This window comes from Ailuropoda melanoleuca, chromosome X (genome assembly GCF_002007445.2).
Source record: "Ailuropoda melanoleuca isolate Jingjing chromosome X, ASM200744v2, whole genome shotgun sequence".
Lineage (NCBI taxonomy): Eukaryota > Metazoa > Chordata > Mammalia > Carnivora > Ursidae > Ailuropoda > Ailuropoda melanoleuca.
The window spans coordinates 52,624,976-52,646,869 of record NC_048238.1 but is presented as its reverse complement, the minus strand read 5'-3'; the positions used below and the strand labels follow the sequence as shown (position 1 = coordinate 52,646,869).

General features: G+C 51.3%; 1 protein-coding gene across 3 annotated transcripts in view; it reads left to right on the top strand.

The window, feature by feature from the left end:
• The window catches only part of ZMYM3 (zinc finger MYM-type containing 3), an 18,533-nt gene extending 9,243 nt beyond the window's left edge, over positions 1-9,290 (top strand). For all 3 annotated transcript variants that reach the window (XM_011237043.3, XM_002929052.4, XM_011237042.3), the window contains exons 10-25: positions 276-362; positions 501-651; positions 931-1,103; positions 1,310-1,475; positions 2,119-2,216; positions 2,300-2,462; positions 2,725-2,837; positions 2,975-3,149; positions 3,332-3,478; positions 3,951-4,054; positions 4,376-4,544; positions 4,916-5,067; positions 5,550-5,664; positions 6,525-6,779; positions 7,598-7,715; positions 7,833-9,290. In XM_011237043.3, the coding sequence (XP_011235345.1) occupies positions 276-362; positions 501-651; positions 931-1,103; positions 1,310-1,475; positions 2,119-2,216; positions 2,300-2,462; positions 2,725-2,837; positions 2,975-3,149; positions 3,332-3,478; positions 3,951-4,054; positions 4,376-4,544; positions 4,916-5,067; positions 5,550-5,664; positions 6,525-6,779; positions 7,598-7,715; positions 7,833-8,025 (2,379 nt within the window). In that variant the 3' untranslated portion in view covers positions 8,026-9,290. The remainder of the gene's footprint in view (positions 1-275; positions 363-500; positions 652-930; positions 1,104-1,309; positions 1,476-2,118; positions 2,217-2,299; positions 2,463-2,724; positions 2,838-2,974; positions 3,150-3,331; positions 3,479-3,950; positions 4,055-4,375; positions 4,545-4,915; positions 5,068-5,549; positions 5,665-6,524; positions 6,780-7,597; positions 7,716-7,832) is intronic.
• Positions 9,291-21,894: the final 12,604 nt, after the last annotated feature.

The window sequence follows — 21,894 nt, the reverse complement described above, 5'->3', positions numbered from 1 at the left end:
CCCTGCAGCTTCTGCCGCCGCAGCCTCTCTGACCCCTGTTACTACAACAAGGTTGATCGCACAGTCTACCAATTCTGCAGCCCCAGCTGCTGGACCAAGTTCCAGGTACTCCAAACCCTGGACCAGGGATTAAAGAAGGGTGTGGTGACAGAGAGGGTACGAGAGTTGGGGTAGGTAGGTAGGCCCCGGGCAGAGCAAAGAACAAGCCCGACCCCCCCCCGCCCTCCCCACCACCACTGCCACACACCTCCCTTACTTGTCTTCCTTCCCTCCAGCGCACAAGCCCCGAGGGGGGCATTCACCTGAGCTGTCACTACTGCCACAGCCTCTTCAGTGGCAAGCCTGAGGTCTTGGACTGGCAGGTAAGACCCCCCCCACCCCCGCCAACGTCCTGCGTACCACCCCGACAGAAATCCACCGCCTGAGGGGCCGCCTCCGCTTGGCTCCGGGTACGTCTGGAAGCCACAGCTCTGTCCTCCTGCCCTGTGCCCCCATCTCAGGACCAGGTGTTCCAGTTCTGCTGCCGGGACTGCTGTGAGGACTTCAAGCGGCTCCGGGGAGTGGTGTCCCAGTGTGAGCACTGCCGGCAGGAGAAGCTCCTGCACGAGAAGCTCCGATTCAGCGGGGTGGAGAAGAGCTTCTGCAGTGAAGGTGAGGAGGTGGGGAAGGGGCAGAAGGCCCTGAACCTCACAGCCCGAGGGGCTGGCAGGGAAGGGAGGAGGGCTTGCCCTGCGACCTGTGGGGCGCGGATCTTTGGCTCCTCCCCTCCGTCCATCCGTCCATCCTTCCATCCGTCCATCTGAAGGCTTCAGGCCCCAGAGGCTGTTGGAGCTTTTACTCGGACCACCTTGAAAAGGTCGGGTCTCGCCGTGAGTGGGGGCCGTGGCAATCTCTGTGTCTCTGGACTCTTCCCTCTTGCCCTCTTCCCAGGCTGTGTGCTGCTGTACAAACAGGACTTCACGAAGAAGCTGGGGTTGTGCTGTATCACTTGTACTTACTGCTCCCAGACCTGCCAGCGTGGAGTCACCGAGCAGCTGGACGGCAGCACCTGGGACTTCTGCAGCGAGGACTGTAAGAGCAAGTACCTGCTGTGGTACTGCAAGGTAAGGGGTGCGGCAGGGACGGGGGGGGGGGCGGGGGGGGGGGGTGGCTGTTGCACAGGCCTCGGGGAGGGGACTGATCTCCAGGGAGGGGGCTCCGTCTGGCCCAGCCTCCCAAGGGGAGCAGCGCGGAGGGCTTTGCCGCGGGGGCAGAGGGCCCAGCACGTTTTTTAGGGAGGTGGGGCTGACCATCTTGTCAACACCCTCAGGCTGCCCGGTGCCACGCCTGTAAGCGCCAGGGGAAGCTGCTGGAGACCATCCACTGGCGCGGGCAGATCCGACATTTCTGCAACCAACAATGTCTGCTGCGCTTTTATAGCCAGCAGAACCAACCCAACCTGGATACCCAGAGTGGGCCCGAGAGCCTCCTGAACAGTGAGTCCCGGGCAGGGGGGCGGGGGGAACCCGCTCCGTTAGAACTGGCCCGGACTCTCCTAACCCTGGGCCCAGCCCCCCTCTTCTCCCGCCCTGGCTTTCCCCTCATCCTTGGCCAGAGCTCCTGGCGCCGTGTTCCCTTGCAGCTTCTGGATCGTGCTGTCCAAGGGCAGCCTTGTTTAAAGGTTCTCAGAGTTTGAGTCTCCCGCGTCTCTATCGAGGATGTGTTTTTAGGGAATGGGCACCTACCCAGGTGGGACGGGGCCTGTGGGGGCTGTGGTTAGTTTTCCGAGACAAGAAAGTGTTGGCATAAGCTCTACCTTTAGTGAGACTGAAGGCTGTTGTTTCTAGAATGTTACCTCAGCCCTTTCACAGCTCCAGGGGTCCCAGGCTTCTGAGGGACATCTGCACAGAAGGTCTCAAAGTGTGGGTTCTTGGGGAAACTATTCTTTGATCTTCTTGGCAGCCAGGAGCAAAGAATCTTCTGTTGCTAGGGCCTAGAGAAGACTAGACTTGGGGTGGAGGAGGGGATAGTTGCGATACCCATTTACATTTAGTGCACCTCATAATGGACCTCCCAGGACAGGGACGAGGAAAACGGAGAGAAGGTTCCTCCGATGAGAGCATTCGTTTTGATCTCTAGGTCAGTCTCCTGAGTCAAAGCCCCAGACACCATCTCAAACCAAAGTGGAGAACAGCAATACAGTGAAGACCCCAGAGGAAAATGGGAATCTGGGCAAGGTCAGGGCTGAAGCCGAGGGGGTGGATGGCCTCAGAAGGGGGCCTGGTAAATTGGCAGCACTAACATTCATTTGTCTCTGCAGATCCCTGCAAAGACCCGATCGGCTCCCACCGCTTCGACACCTCCTCCGCCCCCACCGCCCCCAGCAACGCCCCGCAAAAACAAAGCTGCCATGTGTAAACCACTGATGCAGAATCGGGGGGTCTCCTGCAAGGTGGAGATGAAGTCCAAAGGGAGTCAAACAGGTGAGCCAGGGTACCTAGACATCCCGGGCTACATTCCCTGGTCCTAGGCCTCCAGCCCAGTGCTTGGGAGCCAGACCAGGGTTTTTTTTAGGTGGCTGAGGTATCACACGTATGGTTCCTGGAACCATAGAGTTGTCTGTCAGCCTTTGGTGCAAGGGCAGGTTTGTGACACCGAGCCTTTGGGGGTGACGAGCAAGCGTCTGGCCCGGGCCAGATGTGACCGACCTCACGGAGGCTCTGAGAAGACCTTTCTTGTCCACAGAAGAGTGGAAGCCACAGGTGATCGTGCTGCCCATCCCAGTGCCCATTTTTGTGCCAGTGCCTATGCATCTGTACTGCCAGAAAGTCCCGGTGCCTTTCTCCATGCCCATCCCGGTGAGTCCCCTGCCCTGCTCGCCGCGGCCTCGCCTGCCCTCTCAGGCCTGAGACCCGCCTGCCCCCTTGCGCTCACTAGCCACCCCTCTTCCTCGCGCCTGCACTTCTTGGTGTCTAGTTGGGATTTGCGCCTCCAGGTGCCTGTGCCCATGTTCCTGCCCACCACCTTGGAGAGCACAGACAAGATTGTGGAGACCATTGAGGAGCTGAAGGTGAAGATCCCTTCCAACCCCTTGGAGGCTGACATCCTGGCTATGGCAGAAATGATTGCAGAGGCTGAGGAGTTAGACAAGGCCTCATCTGACCTTTGTGGTATGCCACGGACAGCGGTGATGAGGGACACGGGGTGCGACCCGTCTGTCTCGGCCTCGGGGTGGAGTGTGGTGATCTTGGTGCCTTAGCAGGACTGGGGAGTAGTTGGGATCGGCCTCTGAAGGCCTGTGAGGGCGCTAGTCAGGAGCTGCAGTGACCAAGCCACCTTCTCTGCCTCCCAGATCTTGTGAGCAACCAGAGTGCAGAGGGGCTTCTGGAAGACTGTGACCTGTTCGGGCCAGCTCGAGATGACGTCCTGGCCATGGCCGTCAAGATGGCCAATGTCCTGGATGAGCCCGGGCAAGATTTGGAGGCCGACTTCCCCAAGAGTGAGTAGGATGCAAAGTGTGTCCAGGGAATACAGGGGCCTTTGTGCCAGCAGGCTAGGAGTGTCCCTCGTGACCTCAGCATGACCCTAAACAGTGTTCCTTGTGACCCTATGACAGAGGGCTCATGCAGGGACTAGCGCCAGAGATACTGGGACACACGCTATTTTACATTTGTGTCTTGCTGCTTGTTTTTTATTCCAATCATGGCAAAACACATAACATGAGATTTACCATCTTACCCGCATTGAAGTATGCAGTTCAGTGGTGTTATGAACATTCACATCGTGAGTCTTGGTGTCTGTGTGCCGCTGAGTGTGTTCTTGGCATAGCTTTGTTGGCTCCTATTGCCTACAGTGAAGCTGTGTAGGAGGCTCATCTCCATGCACGTGGGCAAGTAGGAGGGGGAGGGTGGGAGGACTACCGGGTTGCGATCTTCAAACCTTGATTTTTTTCTTCCTTTCCTCTCCAACAGATCCTCTGGACATTAACCCCAGCGTAGACTTCCTCTTTGATTGCGGCCTAGTAGGGCCCGAGGACGTGTCTACTGAACAAGACCTTCCCCGCACCATGAGGAAGGTGAGGGCTGGGGTGCTGCGTCCACAGAAGTGGGAGGGGGCTCAAAGAACTCAGGGGAGGGTCGCATAGCCAAGCCAGCAGCCTTAGTTTGACTTCCCTGCCCTCCTTTCCCTGCCATTGTGAGTACTGAGAAGGAGCTGAACTTTCTCTCTCCCCGGTTCACGAGGTCATCGGGGCTGTTCGTGGGGCTCTGTGCTCTGGAAGCATGCCGTGTTCTGATGTCAGTCCCCTGGTTCCATGGTGGTCAACCCTATGCCATCTAGCTTCTGTGGTGCCCCCAGCCTTGCCCCAGCCACGCCTCTCCTTTCTCTCCCGCTCCAGGGTCAAAAGCGGCTGGTGCTTTCGGAGAGCTGTTCCCGGGACTCCATGAGCAGCCAGCCTAGCTGTACTGGACTCAACTATTCATATGGTGTCAATGCTTGGAAGTGCTGGGTGCAGTCAAAATATGCCAATGGAGAGACGAGCAAGGGGGATGAGCTGCGTTTTGGCCGTAAGTTGGGGGGGAGGGGAGGAAGATACCCTATGGAGAGGAGAGCGTGTGGGGGAGGGAGAGGGGGAGGAAGAGGGCCAGGGCTGTAATTCAGCTGAGTAGGTAAGGGTGTCTAGTAGTGATAAAGCTGTGATCACCGAAGGGTGTCCGTGAAGATGGGGAGGGGCTGTAGAATAAGGGGAGAAGCTGCCTAGGTTTCAAGGCTGAGGGTTTTTTTGTTTTGGTTTTTTTGGTTTTTTTTTTTTGCAATGGGTGGGTTTGTTCTGGAGCTGGATGCAACTGAGGGATGAAGGGATTAACGATGGAGCGAAATGAAATTCTCTGTGTGGAGTGTTCTTAATCCCGTCCACCTCTACTGCATATCACTGTAGCCAAACCAATGCGCATCAAAGAGGATATTCTGGCCTGCTCCGCTGCTGAACTCAACTATGGTCTGGCCCAGTTTGTGAGAGAAATCACTCGACCCAACGGTGAACGATACGAACCCGACAGTATCTACTATCTGTGTCTTGGCATCCAACAGGTACCCCTTGCAGCCGGCTCACTGGCCATCACTCTCGACAGAGCAGGCCGGGTCCCACCAGAAATGATCCTGTCCCACTCCCTGTTCCTCACCCTGTCTCCTACCTTGAGCAGGTCTGCTCGGTAATCCTCAAACCCATTCTAGGAAGGGAAGGATGGGTGGAGCTGGGTTCCTTGAGTGGTGGGGAGATGGTAAGTTCCCACTGGGAGAGGTCGGCCATGCATTACGTGATGAGGGGGGCTGGGCTGGTGAATTACCAGCTGTGACACATCTCCAAAACTCCCTCCTCTTCTAGCAAGGCCCCAGCACCTCAGAGTGCTGGGCATCCCTGGGGAAGGGCACCCTGGGTCACATAACCCAGCAGCTGTTTTCCACTGCCTCTTCATTGCCAAGGTCGTCATGCCTGGGGCCTTCAGCATTGTGCCTTTCCTTTGGAACCCGGAGTCTTGCTTTTTTATGTGCGTTTGGTTTTCTTTCCTCAGTACTTGCTGGAAAATAACCGAATGGTGAACATCTTCACGGACCTTTACTACCTGACTTTTGTTCAAGAACTCAACAAGTCTCTGAGTACCTGGCAGCCCACGCTCCTCCCCAACAGTAAGGGACAGGGACTTAGCAATCCCTCTGCCCTTTCCTCCGGTCTTTCAGTACACCGTTCCAAGATTCCTGGGCTCTTTGGTCTGCCACTCTTCACAAAAGCTCGGAGGGCAGGAATTATGGACCTGGGGGCCTCAGGGTTCAGAGCTAGAGGAACTGAGGCCCCCATCCTTGAACTTGACTTAGTGTGTTGAGCTATCTCTGGGTCTGAGAAAGGTGGCCTGGGTTTGGTTGGTAAGTGAGGAGAGAAAAGAAGGCATTGTGGGACTCCCCGAGGTTTACATCTGCCTGCCTGCTTGAGGCTGGTGAGAGAAGCTCCAAATGCAGGTGGAAACCATAAAAAAAATCCAGTTCGGGGCACCTGGGTGGCTCAGTCGGTTAAGTGTCTGACTTTTTTTTTAATACTTTATTTATTTATTCAAGAGAAAGGGAGAAAATGGGGGGAGAGGGGCAGAGGGAGTGAGAAAGAGAGAAGCGGACTCTCTGCTGAGTAGGGAGTCTGATGTGGGACTTGATCCCAGGACCCTGGGATCATGACCTGAGCCAAAGGCAGATGCTTAACCGACTGAACCACCCAGGTGCCCCCTCCCACCAGTGTCTGACTCTTAATCTCAGCTCAGGACTTATCTCAGGGTCGTGAGGTCAAGCCCCGCATTGGGCTCCACACTGGGCACACAGCCTACTCAAAACAAAAACAACAACCCGGTTCCACCATCTACTCTAGCAGAGTATCAGGGTTTGATCTTCCGTGAATGGGTACAGTGTGGAAAGTGCTTGTGAGCAGGACATCTGGGATCGGAAGTGGTCAGGTATGGGCAGTCGATCACCTCTGACGGGTTTCTCCCCCTTGACCGTTGCAGATACGGTGTTCTCTCGGGTGGAGGAAGAGCACCTCTGGGAGTGTAAGCAGCTGGGGGTCTACTCGCCCTTTGTCCTCCTCAACACGCTCATGTTCTTCAACACTAAGTTTTTTGGGCTCCAGACAGCCGAGGAACACATGCAGCTCTCCTTCACCAACGTAGTGCGGCAGTCGCGCAAGTGTACCACCCCTCGGGGCACCACCAAGGTGGTGAGCATCCGCTACTATGCCCCCGTCCGCCAGAGAAAAGGGCGAGGTATGAGGCTGCCCCTGCTCCTTTATCTTTCCCCCTCCCTGCTTGCACCTTCGGGGCCCCACCATCACCGCTGGCTGGGCCCTCTCCTCGGCTTTCCTGCCCTTCCATTGCCATGTCTGCAGAGCAGGCGCAAACAGCCGCCCCGCTATCCGCGGGCCTGTGGCTCTTGCCCTGATGAGCGGTCACTTGCCTGCCTGTGTCCTGACTTTTCTCATTTCCAGGCAATCTCCTTTTCTTGGTGGGGGGGGGCAGGTAGGAAGCCGTTGGATGTGTGTGGCTGTGGGGGAGAGTTGATGGCATGAATGAAAGGCTTTCTCTGGCTCTTTGCTATTGGGCGTGACAGAAACCACACCTCCGTTTCCATTCTGGCCCTGGAGTCCCGTCCCATCCGAGTGCAGTTCCCAAGGTCGCTGCTCTGGACCCAAGCCTCCCCCTGGTCTAATGTACCAGGGGCCGGGACCGTGGCTTGTTTCTCTGTCCTGGAAAGCCAGCCCAGCCTTGCAGAGTCGGGCCTGTTTTGTGAGCATGTGTGCATCACTTCTGAGATGACTTCTTCAGGAAATCAATTTGGGGGAGATTTTTATAAAGAGAGGCTTTGGTGGTGAGAACCAGGGAGACCTGCAGAGCAAACCGCCCCCCCCCCCCGGCCGGCCACGACGTTTGCTTGGTGTGGGGAGACTGACTGACTCTTCTGCTTTTACTCCTCTATGAGACTGTGTTTGGCGTCCCGAGGCCCTCTGTGCCCTGGACCGTGCTCTTGGAGGTGGTTCATCGCCACTGCGCTTTCAGTGACCCTGGGTCCTTTGCCTCCTCCGCAGACACGGGTCCCGGGAAACGGAAGAGAGAAGACGAAGCCCCTATCTTAGAGCAGCGTGAGAACCGCATGAATCCCCTCCGCTGCCCGGTCAAGTTCTATGAGTTCTATCTCTCCAAATGGTGAGTTGGAGGGTTTGCAGGAATGACGTTAGCATGGGGACCCCAGGGGTCTACTTCGCCCTGGTACTGATCTCTGTCCTACCACCCCCTCCCCCCACCCCCTCCCCGCCATGGCAGTCCTGAAAGCCTCCGGACTCGCAATGATGTCTTCTACCTGCAACCTGAGCGGTCCTGCATCGCGGAGTCCCCTCTCTGGTACTCTGTCATCCCCATGGACCGCAGCATGTTGGAGAGTATGCTCAATCGCATCCTAGCTGTGCGGGAGATTTATGAGGAGCTGGGTCGTCCTGGGGAGCAAGACCTGGACTGAGCCCGTGTGCTGTCCGTGTCTGTCTCTCACGCCAATATCTGTCCTGGGGCCGCATCCCACAGGGCGCCTGGCCCGGGAACCAATGCTACTCATTCTGAAGGGCCCCGACTGCCCTCCTCCATTCCCTGCCTTCCCTAGGAACCCCTGGCTTTTACCTTCTTCCATTACCACTTGACGACCCCAGTGTCCCAGTCCTCTGTCCTCAGGGGCTGGGCTCCCAGTGATGGGCAAAACCCGGTGAGGCCACTTTCTTTATGCTTCAGAGTAAACCCCTTCTCCTGGGGCCAGACTCTGGATGGAGTGTTCATAGCTCTGGTGATCCTGTTGGCTTTGGGTTTCCCGACCCATCCCACATAGGTAAAGCTCCCCATTCTTAGGTTCGGCCAAGGGAAGAAACCCAGCTGCCTTCTCTGCCCTGTGCCCACTCTCTTCTCTACTCTTCCGCAGTACCACGCTAAAGGGTCTTAAAGGAAAGATCTGAAAGTAATGAGGGGTCCGTCTACCTACAACACAGAGCCTAGATGCTCTTCCCCTCCCATGAGATAACTGGTGTTTGAAAACCGCTCGCCACTGTATTCCCCTTCCCTGCCCCTGCAAGCACCAACCCCTGGTGCTGCGCGTTTAAAAACTTCCAAATGCTTTCTTTCCCTCAAAGGCAGAGAATGACTCTAAGCATGGGGAGCCGACTCCTATCCCCTTGGTTTATGTGTTTGTCTCTCTCTGCCATCTTAGGTTGGCATGAGCCATGGTGTCAACACGCTTAGCCCCCTTCTGTGACTGCCTCCCTTTAGTTCAATGGACAGAGTTTCCCAATGCAAAAACTACCTTCTCACTTGGACTGGGGCTGGGTTCCCCACTCTTGTTCTTCCCCCGTCATAAGAGCCAGGCCAAGCCTGGGGGGGCGGGCCCTGGGTCGTGCAGGATGGGATCTGTGGTCAAAGGATAGGTGAGGAGCTGTGGGCAGGGGTCCCGCCCCCGCTGCCGACATCTCTCTTCCCCATCTTGCCTTTGTAGTTCCAGAAATCTATTAGCGTCCAGCAAAGGGGGTACCCAGTTCTTTCCCTGTTGGCTTTGCTGTTCCCCAGCCTCCTTTTTGTGTTTTTATAACTGTCACCAGTTTAGCCACTGTTTAAACTGTATATATTGTTCTGAGGCGCCTGGCCTGTCCCTTCAGTGAGCCATGCCCACCCTTGTGTTGTAGTGAGAAGCTGTTGTCACGACTAACCTTCTGTCTCTGGAATTGTTTGTTTCAAATAAAGAATTAAAATTGTCTTTTGCCTTCTCTGGGGGAGGGAGAGTGGCGTTTGGAGGGGTGAGGGATATAGAGGACCGATGCTGGACAGCTTCAAAGCTCTCTAGGGGTAAAGAGGTGGGGTGTCCCGCCCCAGTCTAAGAATCATTGTTACCCACCTCACTGAAGGAATCCACTAGGAATATGGTCCTCTTCATAACAGGTTTCCAAATAAGGGGGGAAAAATCAATTCAACAGCTATCTGTTAAGGACCTACTATGTTAAGGACCTCAGATTACATGCTTCAGAGAAGACAAAGATGAATTAGACCCAGATCCTATCCCCAGCAGGCCCAGGCTACAAGGGGAGACAGACCGGTGCACAGTTAGTTTGAAGACAAGCAGAATGAAATAAATATATCCGGTGCTATGGGAGAGCAGAGGAATAAGGAACTCCTTTCCAGTTTATGGGGAGGTGTGTGCAGTGAGTTCACGGAGGGCGAAGGCATTTGTCCTGGGCCTCAGTAAGTGGCAGGGATTGGGGCTCGACCCAGTCAAAGCCACAGGGAAGGGAAGTGCGAGGCTGAGGTTTTCCAACCAGGGAATGACAGGATCAGTGTGTTGCTTTAGGGAGGAGATTCCCCCCACAAGAGTACAAAGGATAGGGGTGTGGGGGCAGGTAAGAGCTGGGGCTGATAGATTCTGTGGGCCTTGATGGGGGCCATGGGATAAAGAAGGAAGAGAAAGGATGGATTCAGATATTTCGAAGTTACGTCTGCAGAATCTGGGGGAGAGGGAGGAAGTGAGTGTGAATCCCAGGCTGCTAGCGTTGCCGATTGGAGAGTGGTGGTTCTGTTTTGTTTTTGTTTTTGCTCTTTTGCCGGAGAGTAGGAGTAGGATGGGGTTGGTAACAAGTTGAGGTTTTGGTCATGGTGGGTTCGAGACTCCTGAAACCCCTTTGTGTTGGCTGCGCAACAAGGTGAAAAGAACACCCAAACTTGACTTTTTGCTCTGCCACTCAAACTTGGGCCGGCCTGCCTTTTTGAGCCTCACCTTAAAAATATTCCACCCCAACTTTCTCACAGAACTGTTGCAAAGGCCACCTGAGAAAATGGGCACAAAAGAGCAGTATCATGGTGCCTGGGTGGCTCAGGCTGTTAAGCATCCCACTCGATTTCAGCTCAGGTCACGATCTCGGGGGTGTGGCATTGAGCCCCACATTGGGCTCCACACTGGGCATGGAGCCTGCTTCAGATTCTCTCCCTCTCCCTCTGCCCATTCCCCACCACCCCCCCCCCAAAATAAAAGAGAGCAGTATGGATACTAGATATTGCCCTATGCACTAGGCAGTTGGAAAGATGGGTCTGAGGCTTAGAAGAGAGATGAGGTTTGTTTTTTGGGGGGGCTTTATTGAGGTACACTTGACATATAACAGTATAGGTTTAAAGGTTATGGCTATGCTGATGTAATACACTTATACATCACAAAATGATCACCACCACAGTGGAGCTAACACTTCCAGCCCGTCGCAAACTACCATCTCTCTTGGGGGGGGGGCGAGAACATTTAAGATCTACTCTCTTAGCAACTTTCAAGTGTATAATATAATGTTAACTATAGTCACCATGCTATACATTAGATCCCCAGAACTTATTGATCCTATAATTGGAAATTTAGAGCCTTTGACCAATGCCTCCTTGTTTCCCCCACCCCCAGCCCCCGGAAACCACCATTTTACTCTCTGCTTCTATGAGTTCAGCTTTTTTAGATTCCACATCTAAGTGAGATCGTACAGTATTTGTCTTTCTCTATGACCTCTTCTACTTAACGTCATGCATGAGATGTCAATTTAGAAGTCATCTGCAAAGAGCCAGCTAGCTGAGGCTCTGGGATTGGACTAGATCACTGAGGGAGAAACTGAATGAAGAGAGAAGAAGACAAAAAATAACAGTACCTTGGAGAGTATCTCCAATTAACCAGCGAAAGGAGCAGAGAGGGAGCCCCAATCTGCTGGATGCCAAAGGTAGAGCCACTTGACACAAAGCCGTTCTCATCCCCAGGCCAACAGGAGGTCTGTCAAATTTGCCTTCTTCTCCCATCCCCACCAGGACCTAAAGCCGTCTGGCTCCCTTCCTTCCTTCCCCTACTGGAACAGAGAAGAGTCTGATGTCATTAGTTCAACTACATTTCTACTCTGTGCCTAGCCTTGTGCTAGTCATTAGGCTTACAAGGCGGAGTAAAAACTTGGGGTCCGCTCTTGAGAAGTCCCTAGTCCGATAGGGAGGGAAGACCAGGGCTGGGACTAGGGTGAGGCAATCAAGGTATCCAGGGTGCAAAACACAAGGGGCCCTCACTGTCAGGGTCATGCAAGTACAGGGTAGGCATTTGCGAAAACCTGAGAGTGAGCGCCTCCTTAAACTTTGCATTCTAGCTGCCTCAATTGGCTTAGTCTAGTTGTGACCTGGAAGAAGTTTCACTGTCAAGAAAATAACCAGGGTTACAATGTAATTGTTGCTCCATCCCTCCCAGGAAATCAGGAAAGCCCACAGAGGTGACCAATGGGTCACCTCTGGGTTTCCATGAAGAGTGAGCATAGTTTGTCAGGCAGAGTGGAGGTGTGGGGATCAGCATACACAAAAGGCATGGAGGTATTGGGGTGCCCAGGTGGCGCAGTCCATTAAGCGTCAGATTCCTGGTTTCAGCTCAGGTCGTGATCTCAGAGTTCATGAGATCGAGCCCCACATCAGTCTCCATGCTCAGCTCAGAATCTGCTCCAGACTTTCTCTTTCTCTCCCTCTGCCCCTCCCCCTTCTCTCTCTCTCTCAAAATAAATAAATAACTCTTTTTTTTTTTTAAACCGGCATGGAGGTATAAGAGAACACACAGTGCTTTTAGGGATGAGTGGTTGGGCTGCCGAATAAGTAGTAAAAAGGGTGAGAAGTCAGGGCAGCTGTTCCTGGAAAAATGGGGATCAGAGTGTGAAAGGCACTGAATGCCGTGTCACACGCTGCTAGGGTGACCAACCATCTTACTTTGCCTGGGACTTTCCCAGGTTTTTTTTCCCTAATTTTTTTAGGAGTCGTCGCTAAGCCCAACATGGGGCTTGAACTCAGGACCCTGAGATCCAGAGTCGCATGCTCTACCAGCTGAGCCAGCCAGGCACCCCCAGGACTTTCCCAGTTTTAGCAATGAAAAGCCAGCGGACTGGGAAACCCCTCCGTCCTGGCAAAGTGGACCAGTCATATTGTATCCTTGAAGTAGTGGAAAGCCATTACCAGATTTTCACACAGAATTGGTGAGATTCGTGCTTTAAGGGGACCCTCAAATGTCTGCATGAGGTGGAGGACGACTGGGTCTGAGGAAGCCTGGGGGGCCGGTTACAGGGACGCAGTGTTTCAGAAATGGCCACGTGCTTCACCTTTGGCATCTGGCAGGCGTGAGTTCCAGTTTCTGGCTCAACCCCTTCTTTCCGAGCTGTGGGGCCTGGACAAGTTACTTAACCCATGTAGGCCTCAGTTTCCTTATCTGTAAAATGGGGACAAAATGGTATTTACCTCAGCGAGTGGTGAGGTTTAAAGGAGATACTGCTGAGCACAGTGCCCAGCACACAGGAAGCACTTAATAAATGTTAGCTTTTTAAAAAGATTTTATTTCTGGGGCGCCTGGGTGGCTCAGTCGTTAAGCGTCTGCCTTCGGCTCAGGGCGTGATCCCGGTGTTCCGGGATCGAGCCCCACATCGGGCTCCTCTGCTGGGAGCCTGCTTCTTCCTCTCCCACTCACCCTGCTTGTGTTCCCTCTCTCACTGACTGTCTCTGTGTCAAATAAATAAATAAAATCTTTTAAAAAAAAGATTTTATTTCTTTGTGAGAGAGAGAAAGAGAGAGAACGTATAAGCAGGGGGAGCGGCAGGCCGAGGGACAGGAAGAAGCAGGCTCTCTGCTGAGCAGGGAGCCTGATGCCGGGCTCAATTCTAGAACCCTGGGATCATGACTGGAACTGAAGGTAGATGCTTAAGTGACTGAACCAGCCAGGTGCCCCAATAATGTTAGCTTTTATCATCCAAAAGATCAGTTAGGAGATCATCGCAAGGCCTGAAGGAAGGCAGGAGTGCAATGGGAGTGCTGAGAGGGAGAAGGGCTTGAGAAAGATTTGGGACATGGAATTTCCAAGACCTTGTTTGTTGGCTAACTGATTGTATTTTCACGTGAATGATTTTTAGTTGGCATGAATTCTCCAGGGAATCTGCATTTTCAGACTAACTGTAGAATGAAGGGCTTTGTCTCTTTTTTTTTTTTTAAAGATTTTATTTATTTATGTGACAGAGAGACAGCCAGCGAGAGAGGGAACACAGCAGGGGGAGAGGGAGAGGAAGAAGCAGGCTCCTAGCCGAGGAGCCCGATGTGGGACTCGATCCCAGAACACCGGGATCACGCCCTGAGCCGAAGGCAGACGCTTAACGACTGCGCTACCCAGGCGCCCCGAAGGGCTTTGTCTCTTGAAGGGAAGCTGGAGGGGAGATGGAAAAGGCCAGGAGGACACCGCTGGGAAACAAAGTGTGCCTTTGAGATCCCTAAGGGTAAGGCAGAGAAATGGTGGCAGCTCAAAACTTGATCTTGATTTAACCGCTGGGAGGGTAAGGTTTTTTGTTTTTTGTGGGGTTTTTGTTTTGTTTTGTTTTGTTTTATTTAAGCAGTCTCTACGTCCAACATGGGGCTCGAAGTCACAACCCTGAGATCAAGAGTCACATGCTCTACCGACTGAGCCAGCCAGGCGCCCCTTTTAAAATTTTTATTCTATTTTTAAAAAGATTTTTATTTATTCATTTATTTGAAAGAGAGCAAAAGGGAGAGAGATCACAGAGGGAGAGGGAGAAGAGGACTCGCTGCTAAGCAGGAAGCCCGATGCAGGACTTGATCCCAGGACCCTGGGATCATGACCTGAGCTGAAGGCAGATGCTTAACTGACTGAGCCACCTAGGCGCCCTTTAAATGTTTTTTCTATTTTATTTTATTCAGGTAGGGGTTCTGAATAACTTTCTCCCCGTCTCCCCTCCCCTCTTCAAAGTACCTTGCTTCCTGTGGATGGACAATTTCTGACTCCTGCTCCAGGTAGAGATCTCTGGAAAAACCCTCTCCCACCAGACTGCCCTTCCCTGTCTGGGCACAGGACAGCCTCTTTCTCAACGCTCACCATTTCTCTCTCTTAACCTTAGGGATCCCCAAATGCAGATTTTGCTTTCCACCAGGTTAACATTTCAGGCTATCTTTATATCAAACTGAGGTCCTCCCACGGTCTCCTGAAACACTTCCTAAGGCAGTACAGAGTGGTTACTTTGGTATAGAAGAGACAGAACAGATTTTGGATCAGGATAGGCCTAAGCTTTCATTCTTGTCCTGCAGTTTTAGCTCGTGCAACCCTTAGACATATTACTTACCCTCTCTGAGCCTCCATTTCACATCTACAAGTACAGGCACAGTAATAGCGACCTGGCCATTATTGAGATTATGTATGTAAGTGCTTAATGTAGTTCCAAATCTGGTCCACACTGGGTGCTCCATAAACACAGCCTCCTTTCCTTTGGTCTGCTTACATTCTTTTTTTGTTTTTTTTTAAAGATTTTATTTATTTGACAGAGAGAGAAAGCACGAGCAGGGGGAGAGGGAGAGGGAGAAGAAGGCTCCCCTCTAAGCAGGGAGGCTGATGCAGGGCTTGATTCCAGGACCCTGGGATCATGACCTGAGCCGAAGGCAGACGCTTAACTGACTGAGCAACCCAGGAGTCCCTGATCTATCTTCCTTCCTTCCTTCCTTCCTTCCTTCCTTCCTTCCTTCCTCCCTCCCTCCCTCCCTCTTTCTTTCCCTTCCTCCCTTCCTTCTTTCCTTCCTTCCTCCCTCCCTCTTTCTTTCTTTTCCTTCCTTCCTTCTTTCTTTCTTTCCTTCCTTCCTTCCTTCCTTCCTTCCTTCCTTCCTTCCTTCCTTCCTTCCTTTCAAGTAGGCTCCATGCCCAACGTGGGGCTTGAACTCACGACCCCGAGATCAAGAGTCACATGCTCTACCGACTGAGCCAGCCAGGTGCCCCTAATCACATTACTCCTAAGTCTGGTAAAAAAGTTTGAAGTTTCAGACTATGAATGAGAAACATCCTTTTCGTTAAAGCAACGGTAAGAATTGAGACGCTCCCCTCACGGCCATCCTCCCACATATATGTAAATATGGTCATGCTTAGTGTGACTTATGTATGACAATATACTGATTTCCTTACTGAAGCACATGAACATGGCCATTGACAACTAGCCAGTCAAGAAAGCGTGTTATTGCTTTCTTTGGGTAAATACCCAGTAGTAGAATTACTGGATCATATGGTAATTCTGTTTTTATTTTTATTTTTTTTATTTTTTGAGGAATCTTCATAGTGTTTTCCACAGTGGCTGCACCAGTTTCTATTACCACCAACAGTGCATGAAGTTTCCCTTTTCTCCACATCCTCACCCAAGACGCATTATTTCTCCTGTTTTTGATTTGGGCCATTCTGACAGGTGTAAGGCAATATCTCACTGTGGTTTTGATTTGCATTTCCCTGGTAATTAGTGATGTTGAGCATCTTTTCATGTATCTGTTGGCCATCTGGTTGTCTTCTTTGGAGAAATGTCCATTTGGGTCCCCTGCCCATTTTTACTCAGATTATTTGGGGTTTTCCTGGTATTGAATTTTATAGGTTCTTTATATATTTTGATTATTAACCCCTTATTGGATATATTATTTCAAAAAGATATATGCACTACTATGTTTATTGCAGCATTATTTATAATAGTCAAGATGTGGAAGTAACCCAAGTGTCCATCAAAAGATGAACGGATAAAGAAGATGTCTCTCTCACACACACACACACACACACACACACACACACAGAGGAATATTACTCAGCCATAAAAAAGACTGAGCTCTTGCATTTGCAACAGCACAGACAGACCTAGAAGGTATAATGCTAAGTGACATAAATCAGTCAGAGAAAGATACATACCATATGATTTCACTTGCACGTAGAATTTAAGAAAGAAAACAAATGAACAAAGACAAAAGAGACAAACAGAGAAATAGACTCTTAAATATAGAGAACAACGTGGTGGTTGCCAGAGGGGAGGTGCTTGGAGGGCGCGGGTGGAGAAACAGATAAAGGGGATTAAGAGTACATTTATTTCTTTTTAAAAGATGTTTATTTATTTGTGAGAGAGCGAGAGAGAGAGAGAGAGAGAGAGAGAGAGAGAGAGAGAGAGAGAGAGAATGTGCGCACGCATGGGCGGGGAAATGGGGGTGGGTGGGGAAGGGAAGAGGGAGAAGCAGATTCCCTGCTGAGCAGGGAGCCCAATGCGGGACTTGATCCCTGGACCCTGGGATCATGACCTGAGCCTAAGACAGATGCCTAACCGACTGAGCCACCCAGGAGTCCAAGAGTACATTTATCTTGATGAGCATTGAGAAATGTATAGAATTGTTGAATCGCTATATTGTATACCTGAAACTGATATAACACAGTATGTTAAGTATACTCCAATAAATACACACACGGACACACACACACACACGAACAAAACCCCAGGGGAAAAAATAATAAAGTTGAATGTAAAAGTAAAAAAAAATTTAAGCATGTTACTTTGGTGAAACAGAGGTTAGCTCAATATCTGAGAGAATCAGTGAATACAGTGGACCCTTGAACAACATGGGTTTGAACTGCATACCTGGGTCCACTTATATGTGGATTTCTTTCAATAAATACATCACAGCACTGTAATGTATTTTCTCTTCCTTATGATTTTCTTAACATTCTCTTTTCTCTAACTTACTTTAAGAATACAGTATATAATATATAACATACAAAATATGTGTTAATTCACTACATTACGGGTTAAGGCCTCCAGTTCACAGTAGGCTATTAGTAGTTAAGTTTTGGGGGAGTCAAAAGTTATACTGGATGTTCGACTGTGCAGGGGGTCAGTGTCCCTACTCCTGCATCATTCAAGAGTCAACTGTAGGGGTGCCTGGGTGGCTTGTCAGTAAAGCGTCTGCCTTCGGCTTGGGTCGTGATCCCGGGTTCTGGGGATCGAGCCACACATCGGCAGGCTCCCTGCTCAGCGGGGAGCGTGCTTCTCCCTCTGCCTCTACCCCTCCTGCTTGTGCTCTCTCTGACAAATAAATAAAAATGAAATCTTTTTTTTTTTTAAAGAGTCAACTGTAGTTGAAGGATGGCATAGGTAGTGAGATGAAATAAAAATGTCACATACTTGGGGCGCCTGGGTGGCACAGCGGTTAAGCGTCTGCCTTCGGCTCAGGGCGTGATCCCGGCGTTCTGGGATCGAGCCCCACGTCAGGCTCCTCTGCTGTGAGCCTGCTTCTTCCTCTCCCACTCCCTGCTTGTGTTCCCTCTCTCACTGGCTGTCTCTATCTCTGTCGAATAAATAAATAAAATCTTAAAAAAAAAATGTCACATACTTGTATAGAACCTACTATTGGGCGCCTGGGTGGCTTAGTCTGTCAAGCATCCAACTCTTGGTTTCGGCTCAGGTCATGATCTCAGGGTCATGGGATCAAGCCCTGCGTAGTGTTCTGTGCCCAGTGTGGAGTCTGCTTGTCCCTCTCCCTCTGTTACTTACACTCTCCTTTCTCTCTCTCTCTCTCAAATAAATAAAGTCTTTTTTTTAAAAAAAGAACTTACTATCGACTAGGCACTGTTCAAAGTGCTTTATAATTATTACATCTAATCTCCACCATAGCCCTTTGATACAGGTACTATTACTATCACTGTTTTACCGGTGAGGAAACTGAGCTACAGAGAGGCCAAGTAACTTGGTTAAAGTCACACAGTAAGAAGTGGAGCACGCTCTTAATTCACTACATGCTATACTGACTTTCCAGAGGGGTTGCAGTTGGGATGGTGAGCCATCTTGGGGTACCTGGCTGGTTCAGTCAGAGGAGCAGGTGACTCTTGAGCTCAGGGTTGTGAGTTCAAGCCCCACGTTGGGTGTAGAGGTTACTTAAAATAAATAAACTTAAAAAAAAAAAGAAATGGAGAACCATCCTGTGTAAATGACCTTTTCTCCGCGAGGTCCACTCTCAGATCACTCTGCTCTTTCTTCCATAGGTCATCATCGCCTTTAATGCATCTCTTTGTGCCGATGGCTGCCCTGACCTGGATCTCCTCGAGATCTTCACAGTCTGTCTATATGGGTACCAAATTGCCAGTCAGTCTAAGTTAAGGAGCCTAAGTTAAGGTTCCTACATGTGATAGTGCTGAGTCTAGGCTCCTATGCACACTTCTAGGTGTGGTATATGAGACCTCCTCATGGACTGACCCCAAACTACTTTGCCAGTCTCACCTCCTACTATGACCTCCCACGCCATCCCATGCATTCTCTGCTCTAGTCACACTGAACACACACTACTCTTTCTAGACTCTGAACCTTTGTGCATGCCTGTCTCCACTTCCCTACTGCCCTTGATTCAACAGGCTAAGCGCCTACTATGTGTTAAGGTTCTAGAACCTTTGCACGTGCCTGTCTCCACTTGCCTACTGTCCTTAATTCAACAGGCTAAGGACATGCAACGTGTTAACGTTATGCAAGCAATTTCTGTACAATTCAAGAAGTACTCTAATCAATACACACTACAATGTACCACAGGAATTCAGAATTAGGGGAGGACTCATTCTCTCTGAGGGACTTGGTGGGGGACATGGGTTGGGGAGAAGAGAGGTGAAGCCTTCACACGGGAGATGATATTTGAGCTGAGTCTTGAATGATGAGGAGTCTGCCAGTCAAGGAAAGAGAAGGAAACCTCCAAATCATCTTTGGCTCCTCCATTTCCCCATGCTCAGATGTGAAGTCCTACATAGATGCTACATCCAAAGTGCGTCTCACGTTTGTCTCTTCTTATTCCTTCTGCCACTGTCCTAGTCACACAGGCCCCACTTGGGCCATCGCAACAGCGCCGTAAGTGGTCATTCCGTCTCTCATCTTTCCCACCCCCAGTCTGCTCTCCATGTGGCTGCCAGAGTCAGCTCCCAAGCCACAATCTGAAGGTGGCACTCCTCTACTCAAAACCCTTAATAGTTTCCACCACAGGTAGGACAGTCTTTACCTCTCAGAGTGACACCCAAAGCCCATCGCAAGCTGGTCACAGTTTCTCCTTCCCTTCTCCCTCTAGCCATTCCATGCCTCCAGTCCTCCACAGTAGATTATCTGTCTCACTCGAGACAACATCCCATCCTTTCAGAGATCCTGTCAGTGTCCTGTTCCCATCTTACTCCCCCTGCCTAGAATGCCACAATCCTTTCCCCCACATGACGGATCCGGCCTGGCCTCATCCAGGAATCAAAGGGAGTCAAGCTCAGTGGGCCTTCATGGCCCCTTGTCTACCATAGGTCATGTCTGGCATTTACATATTGTGGAATCACGAAATGGGGCAAGCATTCCCCTCTAGCCACCACCGTGTGCACCCAGGCTATCTGATTGGGAATCTGAATCAGTTCGTGGTTGCCATGCCAATTCTCTGTGGATACTGCAGCCTACTTTGAAATCCCAACCCCGTTGTTGGGGGGGCCCCTGACTATTCTCCCAGTGAAGCCACTCCCCTCATCCAGGAGCCACCTCTTCTCCTTGCCCCCAGCTCCTAGTATCTCTGCACAATGATGCCTCTAAAAGACTGCAATGTCCCTAAAAGCACCAGTACCAGGAGAGAGAGTGTGTAAGAAGCTCCTGTTACTCAGCCGTTTCTGCCCCCGGATCAGATCCCTTGAATATGCAACATCTCTTGGACCTTGCTGTTTGGGCTGCTGTCCACTCCCTGGGGGAGCCAACCTTATTATCACCAAGTTCAGCCCACGAGCCCCAGTCTAGCTGAGCCAGCCTCACTCCTTTCTGGCTCGCTGCAAGTTCTAGCATGCCTTCAGGCTGTGGTCTCCGTGCTGCTGATAGGATCTTACCTTCCTCGCAGTTGCTAACCAGCTTTGGAACACATCTGATGTGATTCTCACAAAAGCTCTGTGAACGGAGACTAGAGAGGGCATTATCCACCTTATATAGAGACTGAGACTCAGGGTGGGTATCCTGCATTCAGGGGGACAGAGCTCATAAACGGTGACCCCTGTCTCTGCGTTGCAAAGCCTTCTTCGCCACCGCCACCACGGCCACCCCGTAGTTTGTCTGTCTGTGCTGCAGTTGCTACGCCTACCCGCCTCCTGCTTCTCCCTTACACACACTCTCGTGCCGAGCCTCAGATAAAAAAAATCAGTCCTGGGTTAGCCCGATTGACCCTCCGCCCTCCCTGCAACACTGTGTAGGCCGGCTCCCCTCAGGGTCCTTTGGCCTGCTCCCATCTGGTTCACAAGACACGAGGGTAAGTGTCCTCCCTTTGGCTGTAGAGCTGGCCTGGCTCGTGGCTTTATTGTCCCACCACTGCCCCCTGGAGAGGAAAGCCTTGATCTGGAGTTGGAGGCTCTTTCCAAGGGAGATTCTCTTAGGAGAACCGTAGAATCGTTTGAAGAGAAACTAGGTACCTGAGGTGATGATGGATTTCGTGGTTCTCCATGTGGGGAGGGCAGGAGGCTCTTGTGTGGAACCAGGAGGAAATTTTTAAAGAGAAAAATCTTTTTCTTGACGGCCTTTTGTACAGAGAAGAGATGCTCTGTGTTCCTTGTGCTCTGTTGTTGGCGGGGGTGGGGGGGAGGATTTTGATGAGAAAAGGAATCTCTCCTGCCGTGGGAGACCTGGGGATGGGGACCTCTCTTCTCACAGGATATGGTGTCACTTTCTAAAGAGAAAGGACATTTTTTTGTTCCAGAAAAGTAATCTCTCTCTTTTAAGAAAGGGGGAAGCTGTCTCTCAGGGATTGCCATGTGGGGGAAAGGCTTACTCTCTCCTTTCTTTTCTAAAGGAGAAAACTTCTCGAATGAGAAAACATTCCCTGTTTTCTGTCTGAAGGGGAAAGACTGTTTCTGTAGGAGAACAGTTCTGATAAGAGAAAATGCCTGATTTTCTCTTCCTTTCTGATGTACGTGTCATATAGAGACACCATACTCTGACAGGGGGTGGCAAATCATTTTTTCTGTTAAGAGGTAGGGGAACTGAGGCGAGGGGAGCTTTTAACCTCGTGAGGGCAGCGACTCTGAGATGAGGAAACCCCTGTCAGTCTGGGGAAGCCTCTTAGGAATCCCAGAAGCCCAGAGTGCTAAAGGGAGCTTAGCCATGTGCTAGGCCAGCCTTTGTTTGCTCACAGGGAAACTGAGGCTTGGGGAAGGGAATGTCTTACTCCTAAGGGACAGAACTAGGACTCGAACCCAGCTTGGTCAAGTCCCAGCTTGGGGCTTTTCCCATCACAGCTGCCAGAGGGCGGGGAGGCTACCTGCTGCTTCAGAGTGAGGAGATGGGGTGAGGAGACCCCCCCCAGTGAAATGTCTGACCTGCATTTGGAGACATCTCAGGGACAGGAGGCATTGATTCCTTAGGGAAGGAAACTGGGGACGAGGGTAGAATTAGGGGCTATGTCCAATCCAGGAGAGGGGTCAGAGTCACGGTGCAGTCCAGCAGGTGGCTTGTGGGGGCATCAGTTTGCAGTGAGCACATAGTTTCAGAGTTTCAAGGGAGGAAGG